The sequence below is a fragment of the Notolabrus celidotus genome, chromosome 20 (genome assembly GCF_009762535.1).
Source record: "Notolabrus celidotus isolate fNotCel1 chromosome 20, fNotCel1.pri, whole genome shotgun sequence".
NCBI lineage: Eukaryota > Metazoa > Chordata > Actinopteri > Labriformes > Labridae > Notolabrus > Notolabrus celidotus.
Genome location: NC_048291.1, coordinates 20,035,131 through 20,062,608, shown reverse-complemented (window position 1 = coordinate 20,062,608; position 27,478 = coordinate 20,035,131). Strand labels below are relative to the sequence as shown.

General features: G+C 38.2%; 1 protein-coding gene across 4 annotated transcripts in view; it reads right to left on the bottom strand.

Annotated features, from left to right (window-relative positions):
* LOC117832961 (vesicle-fusing ATPase) overlaps positions 1 to 27,478 on the bottom strand; it is a 60,657-nt gene that overhangs the window by 21,470 nt on the left and 11,709 nt on the right. For all 4 annotated transcript variants that reach the window (XR_004635294.1, XR_004635293.1, XR_004635292.1 and 1 more), the window contains exons 2-7: positions 8,820 to 8,905; positions 4,427 to 4,526; positions 4,294 to 4,333; positions 3,660 to 3,826; positions 3,420 to 3,527; positions 1,049 to 1,124 (exon numbers count right to left, since the gene is read on the bottom strand). Coding sequence is in view for 1 of the 4 variants with exons in the window: in XM_034712292.1 (XP_034568183.1) it covers positions 1,049 to 1,124; positions 3,420 to 3,527; positions 3,660 to 3,826; positions 4,294 to 4,333; positions 4,427 to 4,526; positions 8,820 to 8,905 (577 nt within the window). In the remaining 3 variants the exon portion in view is untranslated. The remainder of the gene's footprint in view (positions 1 to 1,048; positions 1,125 to 3,419; positions 3,528 to 3,659; positions 3,827 to 4,293; positions 4,334 to 4,426; positions 4,527 to 8,819; positions 8,906 to 27,478) is intronic.

Genomic DNA, 27,478 nt, shown 5'->3' with positions numbered 1-27,478 from the left:
AGCAAATAGAAATAATTTTGGCAATCCCAACTGACCTAAAACAAGAAAAGTTTTGTCTAATTTAATGTCAGACAGTGAGAAAAGAAAGCTCTCTTTTTATACAGTGTTACATGCAGTACATATACACATACACACACACACACACACACACACACACACACACACACACACACACACACACACACACACACACACACACACATACACCCAATAGAAATATGAGTTATAGTAATAGTAAATAAATACAATTCAATAGTACACAAATAATATAAATAAAAAATTGAAATAACAAAAACAGCGACACAATAATATCTGCAGCAATAGCAACAGAAGTAATAATAATAGTACACAAATAAACTAAAATCAATAGTAACAATAATAATAATAGATATAAAGATAATAATGAGAACTTAATATTATATACACATAGACATATGTGTAAATGTATGCCAACAAACAGTTCTGCCTGAACTTAATATTTATATTTGTATAAATCTAACAATAGTGAGGGAAGTAAGAAAATAGCAAAAACAATAAATGATAATAACAAAATTGATAACGAAAACGGTAGTAATGATAACAATATTTCATAAAGATACGAAGGAAGCTAAAGTTAAATAAATAAATTAGTAAAATAAAATAAAAAATAAAATAATAAAAACAATAATAGGTGTAACCACAATAATAATAATAATAATCATGAAAAATACTAATAATTGAAGAAAATATACCCCCAAAAAAGAGAGATATGTAAATAAATAAATAAATAACAATAATTAAATTAATAGAGGTTAATTATAATGAAAATGTATAAATGTATAATAACAATAATTGTTATAATTATATAATAATGGTGGCCCTCATCCTTCATTACATAATGGTTATAAAATATTGATTTCAAATCAATCGTGGACAAACTGCTGACCACTGGGTTGGCTAAAGAAAGGAAAATACATCACTATACGCCTACTAAGGGGGGGTTAAAAAATAGTCAGAAGCTCCTCTTTTGTGAAGTATCAGCAACCTGTAGTGAAAAAGGGGAACATACCTACTAATGTGAGTGATGAACTCTCTGCCTTCTCAAAAATCACCTGGCTGTTACCCACCATCAGTCCGATATCAATCTGTTGGAGATAACAGAGATACAGTCAGTTAGTGCTTTAAAATGGGAATATTTATTAGACTGTGATGATTACTGATGTTCCTCTGAGATCACTACTTAATCATACGTACAGATGCTAAACCATCTGTCCATTGAGTTACTAGCAATTCAAAATGTAAATCTCTGTTTGCTTAACATTAGCTGTGAGAAATGTCAAAATCATCAGCTAACAGTTAAAAAACTGACCTTGAGGAGGTGCGTTGAAAACATGGTAACAAGAAAAAACCTACTAATAAACATATACAGAGCGGCTTATTTGTTTTTTATCTTGAATGTCATTCAACAAATTTGGCAGAGATGCCCTGCAAAAACTTAAAATCTTACCAGGTGAAATAATCTCATTTTTAGTCAAAATGTCTTATCCCACTTGATTTAAGATACATTTACATAACAAGTAACATTTGAGCAAGATAGAGGGACTTGTTTTAAGACAATGCATCTTAAATATCTTGTTAAGTCAAACAATCTTGAAATAATCTTGTTTTGAGTTGTAATCTAGAAGAAACAAGGTTTATTTTACATTTCATACATTTTTCAAGCTGAGATCTTATTTGTAGAAGAGGGATAATCTTGATTTAAGACAAACAATTTACTTGATTTAAGTAAATGCACTTTATCGGAGAATCTATCAGAAAACAGCTCCATCAATAAAAGAAAGAAAAAAAGAAAAGTTGTTTTTTGTTGAGGGTGGGTTACAGTTTTCAGGCACTGTTTCTTCTAAATCAGATAAAAAAATAGACATCCTCAAACTACATGCACACAATGAAACACCTACTTTTGAGCATAGCTGGCTTATCCTAAAAAACAACATGACTGAATATTAGTATATCCAGCTAACTATGAGAAGACATTATATCTCAAAATTCTCAAATTAAACTTTGTAATCTTATTAGTACAAGATGGTCTTAAACCTAGAGAAGTGCCAATATAATACAACTCAAATTAAGCTGAATATATCTCAAATGAAGAAGTTGACATGAAATTTATTAGTGTAAAAATCTTTTTTTGAGTGAAAAAAATACTAATTGTTGGCATTCCTGGCTTATTCTGAGACACTAAGCTTTAAAATACTGGTAAAATATTGCTTAAAATAAGTTTTCCCTGCTAATTTTACGATCGCAGTTTTATAAATATTAATTACGTCTCATTTTAAGAAATCTTACCAAGCAAATTTTCACTTGTTTATTGGCAGATATTTTTGCTTACTTCAAGATAAAAGTACCTTGAAATAAGTTTTTTTTTTTTCTTGTTTTTTGTAGGGGCATTTTTTTCCAGTGTGAGACCTTTTTCAGTCCCCTTTGTGTTAGCAAGTTGCTAACAATGCCTCAATTCTACAATTTAGCATTCAGTCCCAATCTTGTTTTTTTTTGACTCAACTAAACACTATGAAACAGGCTCACTCACTTTTTAGCACTAACAATAGCATTAACACGTAATGTAGCTAACGTTAGCTTAATTCAGTGACTCAGCTTTACAGTTTTTGTCTGTTATTCCACTTGCCACAATGTGAGATTCATTTGTGTTCATTCATACCTCACCGGCATCCTAACACTGTTGTATTCTACTCTATAGGCAGCTGTGAGCTTTGCTAGCTTGCTCAAAGTTAGCTGCAGACCCTGTCATGGTGTTTAAACTGTGTATTACTGTATGCATTGACATTTTACGAACTCAAAATACTCTAAAATTTGTGTGTGATGAAGTCCCAGATAGTGCTCATTCTTCCATGTAAGTGCTTTGTACATCTATTAGCCAGCTAGCTAGCTAACTGCCATGCTAATATCACTTGCTGTCTTTCTGTAGTGTACTGAACTTGCTGCAACAAGCCAAATGGGTTAATGAACATGAAATATTGTGTTCCTGTTCCTGATTTTTTTTAAAACTTTTTTTATACTGATGCGTTTATCAATTTTGTGCTTTTCTATGCAAGAAATTTCTCCTGAAGCATGCACTCTTTTAATTTGAGGGTTGATTTAGGAACATATTGCACATTTTACTGTATATGAAGATGCATATGATACCCAAAGATGAAGTTAATTATTCAGCAGGAGCCATGAGGCAGTATCAGTGTCAATCAGACGGGCATTTGGAATATCAATGAATGTTGTATAACACTGTGGCACTTATATTATTTCAGATAGCTAATTTAAAAACATGACACTTTGCGAAAGATGCATTTATTATGACTCAGACCTTTTTATAGTGATGGTTCTGATGATGAAGAACAAACACTGCAGGCTCTGTGTGTATAGACGCATACCTTTTGTTTCTTTCCAGATGCTGGCTCTCCTTTGAGGATGCTGGCATCCATGGCCTCGATATCCTTCACCATCACACCAAACAGCTTGTCGCAGAAGCTGAACACTAGCTGAGATGTGAAGAAATAAAAAGGAAGCCAAAAAATGATACATCACAATGCAAAAAACAATAAAAATTTAATTTTATGACACATATCTGTATTAGCGTATGTTTGTCAGCAGAGATATTTCATAATATGAACCTGCTGGGTGACAGAGAAGGCCTGGTTGTTGAACTGTTGGATGAACTCAGCAGCCATCCTGTCTGAGTCGTAAGGGGAGGAGTCAGTGCTCTTCTTTTGCAGGAAGTCGATTTCGATTGTCATGGTGCCGATGCACTGCTTGGACTTGTCAAAGTTGTAGTTTGCCACTTGAGGTGAGACAGACAGAAAAGCCGGTGTTAGGAATTCAAACTTAAGTGAAAGGACAGACAATACTGACCTAATTGAGTGTACTATATTATATAATGTTAACTTTTAATTAAAGTAATCAACTTTATTTTTCTGTTTCCTATTTAAGTTACTATTTGATAAAGATTCTTGCAGCTTTAGCCTCTCCCTTTCAGCATGCTATGATTTACCCATCTGAGCCATATTCTATACCACTTCATATGGATCTCATACTTAATCTGTAAACATTAAAATGCCTGCTGGATACACATTTGAATCGTTTTATAACGCAAACCTAGCCTCAATAGCTAGCCATATTAATCAGAATCTAATGTGGTTGTCTAATCTGTATAAATAAGAGAGGTAGGGATTATTCTGAGTTGACAGTAAAAAAAGCTTTGGTATTCTGCTTGAACTAACAAACACAGAAATTAAATAGAGCACTTACCTTCCACCTCCTGGCCAATGGAGAGGCCGGCCCATTTCCTCTAAAAAAAGAAATAACAGGAAGACAGATTACTAAAAAAGCTCAGCATCAAACCTCAGTAAAGCTATCGATTTGTGTGCATGTGTTTGTGTACCTGCGGCAGACTGAAGGCTATGGTTCCAGCCGACACGGTGTGGTGAGTCTTCACTGTAAACACAAACTTGTGGTTGGGTGTGGTCTTCACAGTCACATGTCTGTAGAGAGAGGAGATAATCGGACCAAGGTTAATACATGTGTTATAGCACAAGTGACATTAACTTAGCTGAAAACAGTTTGTTTATTTTACTTTTTAGAGTCAGGCATCGTGTCCTTACCCTTAATGTTAATTTTTGCCTACAGTATTATACCTCAGCAAAGTTACTTTTATTGGGCTTTGAAGGGCAATGGTAGATTATTTTTAATGTTAAGTAAATAACTTGCACTGTGAGCATTCGATTCAAATTGTGTTGCTAGGTTGCTAAAAAAATGTAATGCAATACTTTGGCTCCTTTTTTGCTCCTGTTTGGTCTCCACCGCCAAATAAATTAAATCTGCTTTAATGGTTATAAATGGGGTTTTTTTGTGTTTTTTTTTAACTTTTTTTTATTAAACTCAGCCAACAGAGCACAAAACCACAATGCAGCCATTAGATTCAGAGGCAGATCTCATGCACAAACATGTAATTTAAAAAATAAGAAAAGTAAAATTTAAATTAAAAATTAATGAATGAATACATCAAAATAAAAATAAAAAAAGGAAAGTGTATCATTTATAAAATAATAATAACTTGAATAATAGAAAAAAATAATAACATGAAATTGATAAAATAAACTAAATAGTAAATACAAAAATAAACAAATAAATAAATAAAATACATGTTATTGTTTTTGTCATTTTTTTCTCTTCCTTTGGTGGGTCCCAGATGAAATAAAAAATAACATCCTAATACAAAAAGCTTTATAGGAAATGAGTGTAGAAAAAATGGAAGGTGGATAATCTCTTTAACACTGTTAAGTTGGACAATGCAATACAATGAGTTTTAATTGATTGAAAATATCTGGAGGAGCAGCTTTCCTTTATCCTTATCCACAGATTTTTCAACAGTACTGCAGGAGAAAAATCTCAGGAGATAAGGTGTGTTAGGAGACCATGAAGTACCATCTAATTAACCTTTGAATAGAGGCTTTACTGAAGAGTTCTGATTGGTTAGCACTTTATAGTTACTAGGTTACTGCTATTTTTTTTCCATAAATGTAGCTGGTTCCAACAGCGTTCACAAGGACAGTTTGTTACACTCTGCTTTGACAGAGACACAACACATTTCTAAAAGCTAATTCTTACGAAATGCATTACATCATCACATTAATATGTAACACCTAGCCTTATTTTTCAGACTCATACCTTGTAGGCTGGCGACTGAGGTAATTCTTTAAGTCTTTACTTAGACAGGAAACAACTTGTCTGCTAAATATGAATCCCTGCATACACTGATACCCATATACATTTAACTCCTAACCTTAACACTATAACTTTTGACTTATTTCTAAATCATAAAACACACACACATACTATTCTGTTGGCAGCACAATAACACTGCTTGGTGGCTCTGAATGAAAAAGAGGAGGCTGTAGTTGCCATGGCAGTAAGAGAGTGGGACATCCTCAGGTTACACATTTATTGAGCACCATCATAACTTCTTGTTTCATGGGCTATAATTATGTGTGCATATTACTTGCGTACACACATGTACAATTAGTGCTGCTATGCTATGAGCATCTACTGTATTTTTTCATTTGTGAACGTTTTTTTGCTTCAGCACAGACAGATAAAAACAGCAGAGAGGGGTGGAAGTGCCTGGATGCTTTTCATACTGCAGAGGCTGTCCATTGATGGCGACATAAAACAGTGATATATTGAATAAAGGAATGCAACATTATAAAAATAAACGTGTTTTGTTTTTTATTGTGATAGCAGAAGATTCACACGATGTATAAGAAGACGAGAGTGGGATGACATGCATCAAAGGGCCAGGTTTTGGAGGCTTGAGTCAGGGGTCACTGTGGTGAGGAACACAGCCTCAGCCCACAGAGCCTGTGTGCTATACAAACTGAGCTAAACTGACAGAATTGCCCCATAAAACAACATTCTTCTAATATTCTACCAACTCTACTTACACTAATGCTTCTACTAGTAAGATTCACAAACTGCTCAAACACCATTTCATCCCAAATGGCAAAAGTGTTCACAGTTTGACCCTGAAATGCTCAACTTAAATTGGATAAGTTATTCGCTACCGGCCCAGTGAAGAGAACTTTCAAAAATATTTTTTATTCTAATAATCATTTGTATCTGATAAAAAAGCAAAAAAAGTTGCTTTAATTTCATTCAAGGACAGGATGATTGAAATTTGCAAAACATCTACCTGAATATTATGAAGAGGAGGAAAAAAGTTTTAGTTTTAACCCACTAAATCTTTTAAGTCACCCAAAGAGTCACCATTGCCACAAGAATCTACATATTATAGGATTGTGAAGCGGCAGTAGCAGCAGCCAGCATTAACTCCAATGGAATGGCTAGTGCCTGAGTGCTGTTTCAACAGGTTTTTTTGAGAACTGCAGAAATTTTACCTAAAGCAATCAATGGCAAAATCACTGAACTTACAGTTCTTGATAACCCCACTTTTTCTAGTTAATACCAAGGATTTTTCCAGCTAATGGCGTATAATGTAAGATCTATCTATGATAAGGTGGATGAGCTAACCCAGCGCCAGAGGGAATACTGGCAGAGTAGCATCATGCTAACAGAGCTAACACCGGACACGAACGCCACATTGGAAGGATTAAACCTGCTGTGGGCGGACAGGATACAGGAGAGCGAGACTGAACTAACTGGTGAAGAAGGCCAGCTCAGTCCTGGACCCTGTGGAGGTGGTGGCTGACAGGAGAATTATGGCCAATCTGTCGTCTTTGATGAACTTTAAAAAAAAAAAAAAAATTATATATATATTCTTGTTGAAATTCTTGTACTGTACACCTTTTTGTTTGCTGCTGTAACTCCATGAATTTCCCCATTGTGGGACAAATAAAGAAGTATCTTATCTTATCTTATCTTTTTGAGAACAGTATCTCAAGTTGCAGGTACTTTGCAGATGCATACCTGCCTGCCCTGTATGATGTGATCCACAAACACATTCACAGTCGGGTCCACAGTAGCGTAAGTGACAAGTTTTATGACAGACATCTGGACTTCTGACATTAGCCCTCACTAAAGTCAACATTTATAATCTTGCAGAGGACTCATTCATCTTGTGTAACCGTCAATGGCAAAGTTAAATGTAATGTAAATAATAACAAATACACAGTGCTCAGTTTAATGTTAAATCGACTGCAACAGGCAGATGAGAATAATTTTCAATATATACATTGTGGTATACCTCATATCATTTAAATCAATAAAATAATCTTTTGATCAATATTTTTTGCCAACATGTTTGTATCTTATGTAGGTAGCCTGGTAATAAGCGTCCAGGTCTTGCCTCACCCTGTCGGGATTCTATTTTGCATAACCACCCGCTTACCATACATTATCCCTTACTTAATACCCAGCCGTCTTACTGATCTTCTGGCTGTGTAAGTTGCTTGATTCTGATTGGTCAAAAACCTCTTGACAACCTTTTGACGACGGTTATTAACTTTCACTAACATGAGCAATGCCAGAGGCAAACTGATCACATGTCGTGAAATCAATCCATGGAAAAGAGTTTTGGTACATTTTGCTTCTGCTTGTTGACAAAATAGATCATAAAGGGGAGGTAAAACGGTTACTTTCTGTTCGCATTATATTGGTAAACAATGGGGCCAATATGCTAGTTTCGGTTAGCATGCTAATTTGGCAGGTTAAACAACACAGATATTTACATATTGGCTTCTGTCCTGCAATCTTAGCAACGAGTGGATCAGGGGAGTGAGCCTTTAGGTTACCGATTGCTGGTGATGACAACAGCAGTGTTCAAAGTTGTGACATTTGCTTCCTTTATTTTTAAACAACAAGACCCCTCAGCTTCACGTCAGGGTCTTGTCTCACCCTGTCGGGATTCTATGTCCCATAACCACCTGCTAACCACACATGATCCCCTACTTGTAAATCTGTCACAGCTCTAGCTGTGCCACCAGTTATTCCCTTTGTGTTTCTCTGTATGCGCTTATACCAAGAGGCTTACCAAAATCATCCTTCTTGTGTCAGGCTGAAAGATGTTTTATTTTTACCGCCTTTTTTCAGACCTAATGAGATTTCTTATAATATCCGGTGAAATAATCAAACACACAAACTGTGGCACGTGCAGCCTCGTATCAGCTAACTGACTGCTACCCTCTGGATGTATGACTGTTAATAAGTTTAGAGATAAGGTGGGTGAGAGGATGGAGGGATGAGATAATGATTGCAGATATGTCTGGCTGTGTTCCTGAAGTGATTAAGATGAGGATGACGAGGCGATAAAGAACACTCACTGTCCTGACTGCAGATCCTTCTCGCTCACCACGGCACAATTAGTCAGTGACAGCTCATCTGTTGGGCATCGCCCCGCTTGCATGGTCTGTGGAGAAAAAGAAGAGGAAAGAAGAAGATAGACAGATGAGTTTAATATATCCAGAAGAACAACTTGTGATTTGGAGAATTTTTAACCTTTGAATATATTAATTACTATTTATATGCTTATTTACTCTGTTGCTGAATATGATATCGTAGAATGGACATACTAGGAGAAAAAAAAACAACAACACACTTTCGTCAAAGCTGTTGTTTAACAAACATGATGTTTTACTTGTTTTAAGTGAAACATTAATTGAAAATTTGAGATCCTACACTGGACAGAGGATCATACTGTAGGGAAAACAATCTATGTGTGTGTCTGTGGGTTTTTTTTTAATCCTCATTTCCTTGTTTCTTAAAACTGTAACTGGACTAACGACAGAGATTTTGCACCTTCTTCATTTCCATCACTATAAAAGTAAACAATCCTGACTTTATTTAACAAGTCTAGTAGAAGTTTACACTATATTTCCAATGAAAAAAAATCTACTTTGGAGAGTTTTCATTTACATTTTGGTAATATTCCGATGATACCCTGCTCTCTCAGCAATACAGTCATTCCATTCCTTCCACGTTTATTCACTTTAAATTAAGTTCATGTATATGTACTCTTGATCTGAATCGTCCACAATGAATGAAAAATACATCTGTGTTTTTGTGTTAACTTGAAATTTCAAAATAGGTTTATTTTTAATGAGTAAAAGATCACTTATTGTATCACTTTGTATAACCTAACAAAAGAGCTGATGAACAAGAAGTGCAATCATCAAGACAATGTTTTTTTCCTCATTCTGTAAGGTATCAGTTGCCTAAGGGGATTTCTATTTCATATTTTGTATTTCTTAGATTGTGCATGAAGGTAATTATATCGTATTTTTGGTCAATTTGCTAAAAAGTGCTTTCCGTAGTCCTCTGACCACTCAAAGCCTTTACACTACATGCCCCATTGACCCACTGACACCACATATCCTGATGTCAGAGGCTACAGGTTCCCCACATACAGTACCTGTAGGTTCAAATGGTTCAATTCATGTTTATTCAGCGTGAGCTTCTGCCTCAAAATGTTCACTACCCACGACAACAGCAAGTCATCTTCCAAAAGAACACCTCCACACCCTGAGCTGGTGAACGGAACCATCTGCTGGAATATCAGAGTGGACTCTGATGGCGAACCCACCGACTTGTGCTAAGGATGCTACCAAACAGCATCATGCAAGGGAGGAAACACAAATCTTGCCACCCAGCTCTCCAAGGAGTACACAACATAACAGGTTAGCATATAAGCTAGTGGGCTAGGATGTTAATGAACTGTTTAAATGCATAATACATGATATGTAGCTAACAGTAGCTTGTTAGCAACGGTTCCATAACGACAAATGCAATCAATTATTTGGGGGTCTTGTGTGCTTATTACAACAGCTAAATAGATACATAGCGTCAGGCTACTGCCTTACAATACTTCCCATTTCTTCTATGATGGATCTGTAGTATAAGAGAACATAGCCAGTAAATAAGGCACACTTCCACTTAAATTTTGAGAACGTGATGTATTTGGCATCAGTTATCAAAACAGTACCGTTTCAATCTCAGTTATAATTTTAGTATCGAGAGCTGTGATACTAAACTTCTCAGTATCAAAGTCAAAATTTTGGTGTCCTTACACCACTAGTAACAACTAATCCCATTCACACACATTCCCACTCCACTGGCTTTTCACTGGGTGCAATTTGGTTTTCAGTGCCCAAGTTGACTTTGGTATGTGGGCTGCAAGAGCGGATAACATACTATCAACCAAAAGACATCAATCAATCAATTAATACATCAATCAATCTTTGTTTGTATAGCCCTAAATCACAACAAACAGAGCAGGTCTAGACCTTACTTTAATTATATTATTAACAAAGACCCAACATCAAGACAAGATAAGACTCAGTCTTATCTCATCTTAATCCACCATGAGCAGAACACTTTACAGTATTTAGCTAGTTAAAAACTTCCTTTTAACATGCAGAAACCTCCAGCAGGACCAGACTCATGTTAGACAGTTAGACAGCCATCTGTTTCGACATTTGACCCTTCCACAGAACCACAGCCGAGGAGTGGGTGTATGCTCAGGGTCTGAAACACCCCTATTCATCTCTCTGTAATAGTATTGTAAATCAATTATCAGAACAATGTTATAGCCAGTAACAAACATATAGTCAGTGTCTGCAGCATGTCAAAACGGCAGAAAGCAGCTTCAAGAGAATAAGATACAACACTGCCCGGAGGGAAGATTCACTTTTGTTTTGTCACAAAGTGAATAAAAAAACCCAACCCAGGAAGCTTTCAGTGTTCCAGAAGGAGATGATGCCTAGAAATGGTGTGACCAATAGCTGTTTGAGCACTGAAATCCCCAGGATGTCAGTTGTAATTTGAGAGACTCTCAATCTGTTCACATTTATATGACCCGAGGTGGACATAAAGCAGGAGGAGCCAATTTGTTTTCCATTCCCTGCATGTGTGTCTCTCATTACAACTTGGTAATTTCAGTCTGTTAAATATCTGTTGAGAGTGTCTTGATATATTGAGACATATGTATGTTAAAGTAGTAATGAAAAGTCTCTCAAGGACACATCACCATGTTCTCATTTCAGCATGAATTGAAAGAATTTCTGTAGTACAACCATCTCTGAGCACAGAGGAGAGGAACAAAAACCCACTGCAGCGATCAGCAGATATGAAAATTCCAATGCACATCCCTGCCGCCTGAGCAAATGAAACGGTTACCATAGTAACTGCATTAGCAGCTGGCAAAGCTTCGGACCATAAATCAGGTTTTAGTGTGAGCCGATTCATTGCAGGATTGAATGAAAATCCACCCCATAAGCAGCAGAGGTTTCCCTGCCTAGGATGGATTTAAGTCATGTATTCCAGCCGTGCTTTATGCATCACCTACCTCAGACCTACAGTCAGTGTATAAAAGGAAAGGTCACCTCCCCAGTGTTCGCTGTTTCATCTTCATCATCTGTCTGCTACAGCAGCTACAAGCGGAAATAACACAGCAGTCGTCAGGCATATGCTAGGGAAACTCCCTCCCATTAATGGGTAACTTCAACACAGATTTCTATCTAGATATCTGTCTCCTAAACACCAAAATAAAACACTGATATCATGGAAAGTGAAGGTTGATGGGAAATGTAGTCACTTGACGCAGAAATGCCGAATGGCCATATGAAGCTGTGAAAGCTTATCATGCTTGCAGAGCTGTGGCTTCAAACACCTGGATGCACTGCATGCCAAAAAGTGTAGTATCATCCTCACCACAACAAGCAGTGGCCATTTTTCTTTGACATAATGCTCAGGGTGTGAAACTCAAATGCTATTACAACTTCAAAGTGCTGTATTTCAGATTATAAGTCATTTACATTAAGGGTGTCTGATTCAATTGATCAGCTAAAAAGACAACAAATAGTAAAAGTCATCAAGTACATCAAGCCAAATTTCAAGCGAACCACCAAATTTAATGACTCTGGCTAGCTACATTTCAAAAGCAGCTTAAGTTAGAATTTAACCGCTTACTTAACAGTAAGACTTATAGCTAGAAAGTGACTGCCAGCTGATGTGTAGCTTAATGTAACCACAAACCCACACCTACGATCTCAGTTTGATAATATCTTTAAATTCCAGCCTGTACCCACCGTTTGTGTTAGCTCATTTGAGCTATGTAGTCTTTGTATGTCTGCGTTTCCACCGTGGGTGACTGAAAATGAACACTTGCAGTTTGTGCATGACAACATATTCTTTGCCAGGTATTTTTTAAAGGAAGCTATAATTCTCCTGGAGCTCTTTGGAAAATGCTGCAAGCCTTTTTGATACCGCTAGCTTACCTGATTTTACACAGTAGGTCCAGACAGTATGATATGATAAGCTAGGCTAGCTAAGCAACGACAGCATGCCAAGATTGACTGACACTTCTACAGACAAACAGCATCTAACTTTGGCTTGCGGTGTGTTTGAGGTGTTTGTCTGTTGGTTAAAACAGAAACAGCGTCTTCAATGACATTGATGAAAAACAAAAATGTTTCAAGGGTAGTGCATTGTTTTGGTACTTCCATTGGTTAAAACCCAGCCAGGGGTTGTTCAAGACCAGAAAAAATTGTGTCTAAACAGGACTATCCTGCTCAAATTTGGACGTGTGGTCACCCGATGCATACATCACGGTCTTTAGTACTTTCAGTGACAGACTGTCAAAAATTAGCACTGTTGAAAGAACCTCAGAATTTGCAGCTGCATTGGCTACAACACAAGTAACACGGGTGAAAGAGTTCATATCAGCCAACTGAGTTGGCTTCTGTGTAAGTCATCAAACTTAGACTCAGACTTTCTACGTTTCCATTGTAAGAACTTTTTTATTTGATGTATTTATAAATTGACTTTGTACAATATGAACATAAAAGTCAACATTTGATGCAATATACCAGAGTTAGCTTGAAGCTAATCTACATCTGCAATCTTGGTCATAAAGCAACTTTGAGATTCTTACAAAGCTGTGATGTTATCGACTTGACTATAACTAACTGTGTTTCTGTACAGTATACGTAAGGCTACAACCTGCTGTTATATAAATCAGCCACGTTCGATATCTCCTGAACTAGCACGTAAATGCAGCGCTTTCTTGCATCCTTTTAAGATTAAAGGGATAATAGATTAAAAAAAACTAAGACTGTTTCATCAGCCAAATCCCAGATCCAAATCACAGGCTAAATATGGCTAAATGTGGTGAAGGCTGTTGGGATGATATCCCAACAGCCTTTTCCACATTTCCCTTCCACATGTCTGCCAACTTGAATCCCCTCATACGCTGTTCCACAAGAAGAAAACTGATTAAAGGAGGAAATGGTAAAAATGTTGCAAAGGGATATTAAATAGCAAACTACAATTGAGGTTTTCTCATATTTCTCCTTTGCCAATGATGATAGAGAAAAGCATCATATCATTTATAATTTCCTGGTAAAGGAGACAAAAGTTAAACTGATCATGAACCCTGAGTTATTAGGTTTACCAAGGAGATAGAGGAAGCAACAAGATAGTTAAAGATAGAAACTGTGTGTATCACATTCCTGCACAAACCTTTTGTTGTTGTTTTTTATATCAGATGATATAAAGCTGGTATATACTGTGAGAGAGACTGAGGGAAAAGGGGCAGACAGTCAGACTGATGGAAAACACTGCAGTGTTGGCACTGGGCCAACATCACCTGCGCCCCTGAAGTGTGGCCAGACAGAGGTGAAATAGAGCAAGACCAATGTGCCCAAACAGTCTGAAAGGGGCCTTTCACTTCAGAATGAATATTCTTTCCCTTTCTGGTCCAAAGTTATAATTATTTTCTCGAGGATGATTTTATCTTGGGTGGTTGATACTTGATTCTGTTTTGATTTTTATTACCAAAAGAATCAGTCATTGTCTGCCTATCCACATCTTATGCGTTGCTAAGTGACTAAAAGGACCTTACAAATCCAGAAAAAACATTAAAAAGCTACAACGACAGAGGAGAGAGCTGTTAGGGCTTTAAGTAATTCTGAAATGCAAACTGCATCTGATCAGCAAAGATGTGACATTAAGGAGACGTAGAGTTGATATCAACAATGCATTCAGTTAGACCTTTATACCTTCTTTTTTAAGCTTATTAAGCTAAACACTGTCTGGAATGGATCATGTTGGCTAATTCACCTACATTTTCAGGGCTGATTCTGCCGGTAAACTGGCTTGCTAGGACACATATGGCTACATCCGTTAACTTTGAAAGTAGCAATTATCTGTTGTATACAGCGCGGATGTTTCTGACAGACTGGCTAGTGTAAAGGCAAGGGAACTCTCTTAAAACAGTGGAAAATTGAGCACAATTTATTAACCATTGTGAATCACCAGATCGCAGAGTCCATGGGTAAACAATGTCATAGATTTTCTGTGTGACTAACACTAGCAGAGCTAGCACAAGCCTCCAATCCTCCTTGAAGGTTGACATCCAGATGATTGTGCTGGTTACCCATTGCTCCAGTTGAATTGTCATATGCCAATTTATCAAGACACAGCCTATATACAACTTGCCGGGAGATGGCATCAATAATTTCTGTCTGTTTACATTCTGCTAGAAGAGTATTACAGCATTATTGCAGTTGCCAACAACCACATATGTCCCACATTACAGGCCTTCAATAACGAAAATATTGATAATTTGATTCACTGATGAGTATTTCTGGTGCCAACTTGACATGCGTGCCAAACGCTTAATCGTTAAGTCAACTGACGACACACAACCCCAGTATTCAGTGCAACTAAGTTACAGCTAGCAGGCTAACCTCAGCTTGTAGAGCTTCTTCCAGCTGGATATGTTAAGTGGTTTTCTTGATGGCAAAGCTAACTGATGTATTATGACAAATGGTCTTGATTCATTTTAGCCAAAAGTCAGATATTTAGCTAACAGTACAAAGCAAAAGGTGTCCAATTAGTCTGGTGTGTTTCACATCACTCCTCCATTCTCCTACCACACTGTAAACCTGAACAATTTGAAATGACTCAAAATGTTTGTCGTAACTGATTACATAAGAGTTTTTAAGTAGTGGAAATACAATTTTTGAGTATAACTTAAAATATGAAATACGATTTCAGTTTACTCAATTGTTTTCTTTCTTGTTTTATAATTTTCAAGTTTCCCCAACTCAGATTTATTAGTTACATTTTTATATGTTTAATTCATACATACTAGATAAAACTGAGTCCATGTCATGGTTTGGTTAGTTTAGTTTAGTTCTTGTGTTTCATGCCTGGGTTCCTCCCCAAGTTTATTCTGTATCAGTTATCTTTTGTCTCTCTTGAGTGTTTAGTGATCCATGTCTCTTGTTGTGTTTTCTTAGTCTAGTCTTGTGTTTCTTGTTTTATTTTGTAGTTCTGAATCCTTGTGTCTCCAGTTTAGTTTTACATCATGCCCTTGTGTGTTTCCCTCCTTTTGTGATTCCCCTCATTAGTCTCACCTGTGTCCTGTGTTCACACCTGTGTTGATGACTCTGTGCATAGTTGTTCTGTGTCCCCTGTCCCTTGTTGGATCATTGTTGGGCCCAATCTCAATAGCCTCCCTAAGCCCTGAGCCCTGACCCCTTCTTGACTTAATTGACGTCAGCTGGAAAGTGATTGAGGGCAGGAGGCTGTAAGGGCTCAAAAACTGTAGAACTGGAATGGTACAGCACTTTGCGAATTCTCACGTGACCTGCATGACGTCACCAGCTCATCCTAGCGATATTAGGAATTTTTATTGCACAATTTTAACTTTCCTCAAATTCAAGGCGCTTAAGGGACGACTGACTGCCATGTGATCCAGGCTCTTACCGTACAGACTGCTTAACCACACAATTTAAAATATATAAATAGGCTATATAACTATAAATATATAAATTATAGGACATACACATATAAGTGAAGATGAATAGATTAAGGCTGTTTTCTATATTTATACTTACAGGCAAACTTTTTTGCCTTTTTTTCCTGTAAATTTCATTGCAACTTTCATGCTTCTTTTTTACTCTCGCACTTTTTTAAATTTCATGTTACGGCGTTCATTTACCCTCCAAGCTCCAGGGCTTTCCCTTGGGAATCCTGTGTTTCACGTCACAATGCTATGAACTATGGGTAATTCCCTTACGCTAAGTCTGCACAAATGCCCACTTACGGAAAAGGGGCATAAAGGGCTCAAAAAGTCAGTGAGAGATCCCTCACACACTTGATGATTTGACAGAGGGACAGCCCTAAGCCCTCACAGACTTAGCAGGGACGCGCCTCAAAGCAGTGAGTGCTTGAGGGTGGACACTGAGATTGGGCCATAGTCTTCCCTGTATCGGTACAGCGGTTTGGCATTGTCTTTCCTTGTTAAAGCTGATTTATACTTCTGCGTCTCCCCTACGCAGCAGGGGCTGACGTGGACATGAGCCCCACATACTTGTGCATCGGTGTGTCTGTGTCGCGCAGCCATTCTCCGCCGAAACGCATGAGGGCAGTGCGGTCTCTCTGATAGCCGGCTGCCTGCTTCCGGTCCCGCTACGATCTCTGTTTACTTTTCCACAGAGTTTCAGAGCATGTTATGTTAATCTACAGCTGATACATGTTGCTGTTTATCATGCAGACATGATTACATGAAGAATAGAGAGGAGGAGATGAAATACACGGCCGATGTGCGGCTGATGTCCGGGATCCCGGAAGTGTTGTAGATGCGGGAAAGACAAAGCCGCCGAGCGGACCAATAACAGGGCTTGAGGTCTGCGTCGGCTCTACGGGGAGTTACATTTTGGAGGAGGTGCACGTCAGCTACGTGTGTAGGCCTCGGCGTAGGTACGGGAGCTACGCGGACCCCCGGCGTAGGGTACGCCGTTGATTCAACGCAGAAGTATAAATCAGCCTTTACTTGCCACTTCACGAAGCACAGCCATTGTGTTTTTTTAAGTGTGTGAAGATTTACATGGTGACGTTGATGACGTCATACGCAGCGTTCCTCTGTACACTCAAAAGTTGTTATTTGGACATGGATATTCACTCAATAAAATTGATCCTCATATAATTAAAACTACATTAATTGTTCAGATAACTCAATAATTAATTGTTGGTTCAACTAAATAGCTGGTTTTGAGTGCTGTACCCTTAATGGCTATGAGTTAGAAGTACTGTTCGGGTTTACAGTGCAAGTGTAGGCCTCCACAACCACATGCTGACTCAGTTCAATGACCACATTTAAGACTTGTGAAAATTCAACACTGTATCTTTAAATATTGATGAGAATGGATTTACCTTTTGAAGTTGTTGTGGTACAGGTGCCAAGTACACCAGGAGTTTTAGGCTGAATGGACACTATGTTATATATTAAGCAGATATAAAGGAACACTGGAATTCATAACTGTTGTTTCTACAGAGATGATATCTAGTACACTGTATTTTGTTTACCTTTTTGTTCTCCATGACTCTAAGGCATAATATCCTTCTCCTTAACTAATATGCTAAATGTTCAAGTGTGTAAAATTTCAACTAGCCAAATGTCTTTACATATCAAGGTTGTTGTATCTCTTATCATTTCAGACAACATTGAGTCTTTACCACAACAACTCAGCTCCTTTAAGTACAGAAAAGCTATGAGCAGATATCATTCCCGTTCTCAGGAGATGTACAGTATTTCTAATGTGTTTTAAATGTTTTAAATGTAGTTGCAGGCATCCTAAATAGTCTACATTCACTTTCAATACCTAAACCATCTGTTGAAAAGGGTATGCCATAAACCGGTACAAGAAAAACAACCCACCATGTGGCACAATATGATACATCGTGAACATTTTGAGGTAATGGATATAAGAGAAACATTATTCAGGGAGAGAGCAGTGGCAATAAATCAATACAGATGAAAAGAGAGAAGTAAAGAGCAAAGCATCATGGAATATTTGGAATATAAATACAAGCTTTTTTATGGTTAACGGAAAACTGCATCCAATCTAGGTTAGCTAAGAAACATCTGGATAACCTAAATAACAGTGAGTATCACACTTCAGTTCATAACATGGTTTATTTAAAGCTCAAAGCAAGGACATCGGGAATATTAGTATGACATTCATGCTCCAGTTAGAATCCCACACTTCATATAATTACAGTTCGTTAGGAAAAGGAGTCTCTGATGGTAACTTCCTAAAATGTATCATTCTAAAAAATAAATCACAAAGAATGATGCCACTCCACCCACAGTGAAACTTTGAAGCACTTTCATTTTGAGTGTCCAGTGGTAAAACTATAACTTGGATCAAACCATATATTCTGTGTGATGTGCTATGAATGATCTTGTTCAGATATACCAATCAGTAAAGGTCTATAAAGTTTAGTGTCCGTTATTTATGCATTTAGGCAGCCCATTACAACAACAATATTAACCTGCAATTGGGCAACACATGACTTCAGTACAACAGCATTTGGGTCAAGATAACTTTTGACAGTTCTGTATAGTGTACCTATGGATGTAAAGATAAATGATAATGAATAGCTTAGATAACCACATTTTTGAAATATTATTTTTCTGGCAAATTTTTAACCTTTCTTTTATGGTCCCTTAAAGGTTTACCAACATTCATTCAGGAGACACAATGTGAAAACTAAGTACGTGTTACCTTTGGCCAATTGTGCCAAATTGCAATGGCTTTCTATAGTAGTAACAAGTAAAGTAAGTAGAGCACTGAAATAATTCTAAATATAGTGCACACTTACATCCAGAAGAGTGTTTGGGTCTTACTTTATTCAAACTAGCTTAATGTAGTGTTCAAATTGACTTGCAGTGGTTTATACTCTTGCATCTGCTCCAGTCTCTCAACAAAGGGGCCAAGCTGACCGGGATCCCCATTGGATAATACATGCTTGGATATCAACCCTTATTTAACATTAAGTAATTTAGACTACCTCACTGTATTTATTTATTATTTATTTATTCAGTTTCAGCCTACCTGCAACCTAAATCAAACACAGAACTCCAAAAGGAACAAATTGAGGCAGTTTCAAGTTGCGGAAACATAGGAGAGGTGATAAATGGATGCTAAAGTGCATTTCCATTCAGTCAGCATATGACACCAACATGACATTGCAGCTCACTCAATGGTTGTAATGGTATGCATTCTAGGGTTGCTGCTACATATATGGTTGCCTGTTTTCTGAGGTGCTAACCAGCTATCCAGCCTACAGCGGGGGGCTGAAAGCAATTTTACATCCTCTATACAACCATCGCCATTCAGAGAGCCACAAACAGATAGCACGCCAGCGGGCGAAACAGCAAATACATTCAATCAGGAGGGCGGCAGCTGGTTTGGAAAGTTTAACAGGTGGGTATACATACATACCTTGAAAAATATTACGACCTTTCAGGCGCCAGCGTAGGCAAGCAGAGAGGAAGCACAGAAGACAGTATTTGAGACGGAGGGCGACTTAGTGCAGCAAGTTGCTGAAGCTGAGGTGCGAAGCTTTGTGAGCTTAGGACAGGTGCATTCAGGGAGCATTCACATGTATGGAATGGAGGTCAGGCTCTCACTCAAATTGAGAGATTACCTGGGATGTTGTGGAGTACATGCAGACCAGAGTTGGAGCTTGTTTTGGTTTGACTCTAAACCATTTTACACACTCATTTCTCTCCTGACACTTTATTTCTCTTTTTTTTCCAATTCCCAATTTGCCCAATTTCCAAATTTCCTTATTTTTCAGGCGCAAACTTAACCCCAAATCTGGTAGTGGAGTGATGGTGTGAGCAGAATATGATGCCAAACATACAGTGATATGTTTACCATTAGCATGTAGCTCTTTCCCACATTAAAGACACAATACCAACTGTTTTATTGTGGTAAGAGACATGGACACAAGAGAATGAAATCTGGTGAGCTTGTCCTCTCGTGGTGACTGGTAGTTGTTAATGGATGAGAGGGTAAATGTCTTTAGTGTGACCATACTGGGAACGAGAACTTTCACTGTGTTTTGCTCTAATTTTAATTGAATATCACACTTCATGTACTCAATAAATCAATCATGGAAACATTTGAAAACCCGTCATTTGTCAAACAGAATTTAATTCCCCTATGGTGCAGGACAGGAAGTGATCCGTACTGGTACTCCTATTTTTACTGCTCTGTTAATGTTGTATTGCTGTGATTGTTAGACTGTGTCACTAAGCATTAGCCGGCATGCTCAAACAGACAAGAAATCAAAGGTTGTGTAACAGTATAAGAAGAAAATACATTGTAGTATATCAGTTGTCTTGCATGAATCTTCTGTTTGAATTCTTCTCGCCCCAGTTTCTGAGAAGAGCTGTATCTACCTTTGCCCTAAAGGAAGCTCTAAACTGAGCCTGAGAGCTTTCTCAATTCCTAAGGAGATACAACCTAAGAAAGTATCCTTGGAAGAGCAGTACAAGGTGGAAACCGCATTATTGTTTCATCTCATGGAAACTCAGTGCATCTGTGCATCATACATACTTAATGGTATAGGCTTCACAAAGTTTTTAGATTCCACAAATAAATGGGGGACAGATCGATACCACTCACTCCATCATGTGTGGACAGTACAATGCAGCCAGGAACATGGTAGCTTAGCATAGCAGAGAGGCTAAGAAACTGCAGTGGCCAACAAAGCTTACTGATCTACACCATACCAAAAAAATTCTTCAAGAGCGGAGGAATGTGCTGCATGCTCAGGAATGATGCAAATTTATAGGCACGTGAAACGTGACAAGTCAAAAGCTAATGTAGCAAGAGAAATGCAGTGCAAATAAAAAAATGGGATCAAAAGGATAAAACAACTGAATTAGCAGCAAAAGAGCTGCAAACAAAAAACGGAATCCAGGCCTGTGGGGCACACTCAGTGGAACATTCTATAACGTTATTTCAAATGGGAGCGAGTAAGGAAGTTTAAGTACGGAACTTATTAACACCATGTTACAATTGAGGTAAGTGTCCATTAAGACCAGGACACACTGATTACTTTGCAATAACACAAATCATGTAAAAACAACCAAAACACAACATTAACTGAGAAACTATTCCTGATGAAAACGTACTTTGCAAAAATTGCTAAGTGTAGCTTTAGTTAGCTGTTACTCTCAGTCTGCCACAAATCCCGTTGTACTATAAGCTCACTCTGTATGCTCATAACACAAAGCTTGTGTTAGCTATAGCACATAAGAAGCCCTGCAGCTACAATCATTTTAATGTTACTTTCTGTTGTTGAACTACTGTCACTTTCTCTTCTCAACAATCAAGTAATTTCCTCAAAATAAAATAAAAGGGAAAACAGTTTCCTCACTCTCTCCTGTTAATGAATTTCAACCTGTTCCACTGAGTGCCCCTACAGGCCTGGAGCACTTTTGCAGTCATGTCACGATTTATACTGTTGTTTTTAGCTTAAAGCTGGGGTTGGTAATCAGATTTGGATACACTTTTTGTCATACTGGTTAAAATGATCTTTATGTCCTGATGGCAATCAATACATAATGTGTTCCTAAAAAATAGTGAAAAAAAAAACTGCTATCTACAGCCGGAGTAAACCTGGGAAAACACTAACCAATCACCGTCTTTTGGCTCCCCAAATTTTAAACCAATCAAATCCCGTCCAGCCGTTCTGCCCTCCTCCTGCACGTACATTTCCCCGGCGTGCACTCCTCCGAGTCCCCGTCTCCTGCCTCTACTTCCCCTGACTCTATTTACTGCCCCTCTCGCTCGTCCTTGGGCCTGTCCCCTCTGACCTGATGAGGTGCTTTGCTCAGGACTGTAGTCCGGATCAGAGTCTAAAAAGCTCTCACCAACAAGCAGAATAATTAATGACGTTCAGTAAGTCCTACAGAAAATATATATTTATTGTAGCGTCCGTCCGGACGCTGTAGTGATGACGAGCCGATTCGTGAACACGTTGAGCTTTAATAACCGGTCACTGTCGGCCGTGATCACGCCAACCAACAAAGCAACAATCAATGTTTGAATGAATGAAGAACTTCTCCTCTTGTCTCTCCTCTCTCCCACTCGCACACTCTACACCTCTCCTGATGCCTTCACTGACCGTCAACACTGTAGGAATTAAGAACATCTACACTGAACACGTTTAACAAACAGTAGAGCTGTTACAGTATTATATGTGTTATAACTTTTCTCCTGATATCGTGTCACCGGTACAACTGGATAATGCTAGCATGATAGTTGTGAGTACTAACAGCAGCCATGTTTGTTTGTGTTTTTAACTTTCACTATGATAATGTTTTGGTGAGGACCGGTTTTGAATCAGTCACGATCATATGGTCGAGAATCAGCGGCGCTCGTGCATGTGAGCGGAGGGGGGGGCGTCGTTTTGGAGTAGCTCCGAGGGAGGAGGGGAGGGGTTAGACGGAGTCATGAGGAAAAGCTACAGTCAAATTCATGCTGGTTTTCCGAGACTACCAACCCTAGCTTTAAGCGTGTTCTTGGGTCTGAAAAATCGCTAAATTTGCAGTGTTTGTGTTAATGCATTTTGTCATCTCTTTGCACCATGTTCTTTCATTTGCAGATGCATTTGTTTTTGACATTTACAAGTGTTAAACATACTAATTACTCCAAAGTAGTGTTGGTGTCTTGATCTAACCAAACAGCAACAGTTTCACAACATAAATCTCCTGGTATAGGTACCAAACCAGTACTTAAAGCTCTTAATGCTGCTCAGGGGATAGAGGACTGATGAGAGAGGAAGGGAATCAGAGGAGCAACATGCCAATATACATGAGAGCTGCCTTCACAGAAGTATTCAATGACAGAATCCTGTCCTGTTCACTTTGACTTGAAACTGGCATTTGGATACATCATTTTTTTGTTGAACAGTAGTTACAGGGAGTCCTTAATGCTATGTCACATCTAGTTGTCAATTTTGGATCACCCTCCTCAAGAATGCAGAATATTTGTTCATACCCCTATGTTTATACTATGTAAAAATGTGCAGGGGCCAGTAGACTTTGTTACCTTCTGACAGAACCAGGTAGCTGTTTCCCAGGTTTTGATACTTTATGCTATGCTAAGCTAAGTAAAACCAGCTGCTAGGTGCATTGGCAAATATGCGAGTCAAAGTTTTGAAATTGTGTTGATATACAATATATGATATGCTATAAGACCCAACATCAAGTCACTTAATCCACCATGAGCAGAGCACTTTGCAACATTTACCAAGTTACAGTGGCAAGGAAAAACTCCCCTAAACAGGCAGAACCAGACTCATTTTAGGCAGCGATCTACCTTGTAGGCAGAGTGATACTGTTGGTCCTTATTTTATCTTTCTGAATGTTTTACCTTTCTTGCTTCCTACTTTAGATCATTCTGTAATGCCTGTTAGTATTAGAAATATCTTGTCTCCTTTTGATGAACCGGTCTTGACTGCAGCTTGGCCGCAAAGACGATAAAAAGTCCATCTGTTTGTTATGCTTCAACACAGTACTTTAACCTCCCTCTCTGTTATGAGAACATATGTTGTCCAAGGAGTTCCTTTGAGTTACTGCCAGCTCAGGTTCTGCTTTTATTTCCTTCAAGGATGCTCTTGTGAAAGAGTCTCTTTATATTTACTGTTACGACAAAAAGGGATATATTTTCTGCACTCTCTCTTGTTGTCTCCATTTTCCTCTCAAACCATCATCTCTAGCATCTCTTGCAGTCTTGTCAGGTTTTATCGATCAGTGACTCTCTCCACCTTTTATCCATGGAGACACAATCTGTTCCAAGGTTACAGGCTATGTTGCTCTCAGCCACTCGACTGTCACCTCCTTTTTCAGAAAACACAATCAAATCCAGCACAGTGGTTTTCTCTTCACCTATCCAAACGCTGAACTGCAGGAGCATGGCTGGATAACGAAATAACAGCCACTCCAACCCCCCCTTTAAATATTCCTCTTTTTCCAACCATGCCAGTAAATTATTCATCTCACTGTGCCTCGGAGGGTGTATCTGTTAGGATGTCTAAAATCAATGGTAAAGAAGCCGCTGCTGCATCAGAGCAGAGGTCTGCATGATATCTGTTTCTCCCTGGTGAGCTGGAAAATGACTACTGAAGATGTCAGTGTGTTCTGTTTTCATCAAATAGTCCCTGTTGCCAGTGTTCTAGAACTCCTGATGGGTCATCTCTTTCACCCAAATGTATGTCAATACACCATAATGTACATTTTGTAATTTCTTTCCATGCAAGAGTAAATAAACGACATTGCAGGGTCGACATCTGCCTATTATTGACTAGTTTCTACCACAGGGGACTTGTCAGTCAGGATAGAGGGGCATAATCAGTTCACGCAAAAGACTGTGTGAAACAATGGACAGAACATCACTACCCTGAGTGAAGCCAAAACCCATAGTCTCTGTAAATAGGGTGCACACTTAAGCTGCTGCGTCAACTGGTGCCCCACTAGCATTCTGTAGATCATATCCATATATACCTTATATCTAAGTAGCATTTCTTGAGTATCGGTCTTATCTTTATCTGTATGTGCCCATAAGTGATTTATTGGGGCGACTATTCAATTAATCGCCAAGTACTTCTGTGACTGGCAAATTTAGTTTTGCCTGAAATGTCCATCCCTCATGCGGTCGACTCCAGGTCTAAAAAACAAGAATGGAGACAGCTAAAATGTCAAACTCTAAGTATCAAAACAGTAATCCTTAAACCAATGGGTGAAGTCATGGTGTCTGCATCCATTACTTATATTATGGACCACCACTGTGACCAACCCAACTTCCATCAGACTGGCTGGCAGACAGTTAGCATTTAGCTAGTCAACATGGTAAAGCAGTTAGTAGCTAATATGGCTAACATGTACAGTATGTGTCTCTAAAGAGGTGGTGGAGACAAAAAAAGAGCAAAAACAGAGTTCATACAAGATGAATACACTCAACTTTAGATGCTAACACCTTAGCCACATCATCCTCTAAGGGCCATAAAAAGTCAGCAAGGGGTGTTTTATATGAAGTTGAGTTTTAATATGAAGCTAGCCGGAGAAATTAGAGGTCAGAAGAAAAATAGACTGAGATTTTTCTGACTCTGTGTGTCACTCTTCAAGTTCTGTTTTTGTGAACACAGAGGTGTTAATTGAACTGTTTGGTCAATTTTGTAGTTCTGTTAATTAAAAATGCTGGCAGTATGATGCAACACTAGAAAGCAACTCCTCTAAAAAGATCATGTAGTTCAATCTCCAATTCTATTCTTTCAACAAAAGTAGGAGCATAACAACCTTCATGAATTAAGAGAGGATTTCTTTCATGCTTATTTCATTTCACCACATTGGTGCAGAGCAATTTGTTGAATGTGTTCTTGAAAAAGAAAGCTCTGGTTGAGTTTGATCACTTTGTATATTATGGTAAAAAGGCTTAACCAAGGCGGCACAGAAAGAAAACAAATTTGCTGATGATCGATAACCCTTCAGTCATAATGACTTGAGCTAATGAATTTCAGCCACAGGGTTCAGTTTGGCTGAGTGATATAGCCACATAATATCAGAAAAAATCATTGTAAAGCCAATTTGTTGCATTTCCATCTCTCTAATTAAATTTGAAAGCATTGTTTGAAGCCTGTCTTTTCCATCTATTTGACTGAAATATGAGCAAAGCTCGACAGTTAATTGTTACAGCTCTGTGTGCATTCTCAAGCCTTCACTTTTGGTTTCAAATTTCGGTAATTACATCTTTCACACAAAAAGAGCTTGCCCCCTTTACTGCTGCATCTTTGATATGGATCACAATGAGTCAAAAGAACAATCAATGATGGGAAACTCTCCAAATCAGCCTTGAGTCATTCCTTTTTGGCACCTCAATCCAGCAGAAATAAACTCAATATCTGCCGTCTGCCCTCTCAGAGCGCATTATGAAATTAATAAGCTGCATATAAGAGCAGCTCGCTTTTCAATTTAAATAAATCACACTAAGTAATTCCTTGGCAGCCATCTGTTGAAGATGGTAATAAATCAATGAGGTTTCAGGGCGCTGGTTGTGGCTGGCTTTGCTGTCTGTTTTAATTTGATCTAAGTAAGTGTCCATTTATTCAATGGCTCTTCATCAAAGTTAATCAGAACATTTTTAAAGCATATTTGAGGTCTTTTTTAAGCTGTGATGAGGTTTATGAACATGTAAAAGGACACACAGATAGGTATCAATGAAGACTAGCACATTAGCATGTAGCTAATTTAGCGGGAAGGGATAACGAAGAAGCGAATATGAAGCTTGGTGGTTTCATCCCAAGTTGCGCCTGCATGTACAGTCCATCCTAGGCTGTATTTTTCTTACCATATGCACCATTAATTACACTCATAATCAGCTGTTAATGGTACACTCTGATGCTTTTTGGCAGTGTAACAAATACATCCGAACTGGGGATTTTTTTTTTCAATCTGTGGCTTCAATTTTCTGTTGCAAAAGCAGCCGTCTGTGTGGAGCGCAGTCAACAGTGCTCAGTAAAGGTCAACAGTTTCAAGCAGGTGTACTTGAAAACCTTGAGTGTTTCCAGGTATTTGAATCCCAGTACATCAAAGGACACCTACTGCCTGTGCTGAACTAAATACACAGTGTCCTGCAAGGGGATGACACGCTACAAGTGCCAAAACTCTCACCAACACTTAAAAGCTATGATAAACAAGGTGAACGGTGGCGTACACTTTTCAGCCAATGCTGTGTATACTCTGCTTTGAACCCAATAATGTGACCACATTGCGTTTATACAGTGTGCATGAAAGTAGCTTTCAAGTGAGCCATCATACTTCATTCCTATCTTTGCTTAGAGTTGCACACGCAGGAACCATCAGAATGTAGGTACACAGAAGTAGTCATATTAAAAACATTCAGAACATGCTTAGTAAGCTAGTATAAAAAAATGTACTTGTCTACAGTAAAGCAAAAAATAAACGGCAAGAAACAGCAGTTCAACCCTGCCTGGACAGCAAAGTGTGTATTTGTTTGCCAACTCCAAACACAAAATCAACACACATTATTTGCAAAAAGAGCATGGTAGTACTTCAACAATGTTAATTTCAGAAGCATCACTTTGTAAAACAATCAAC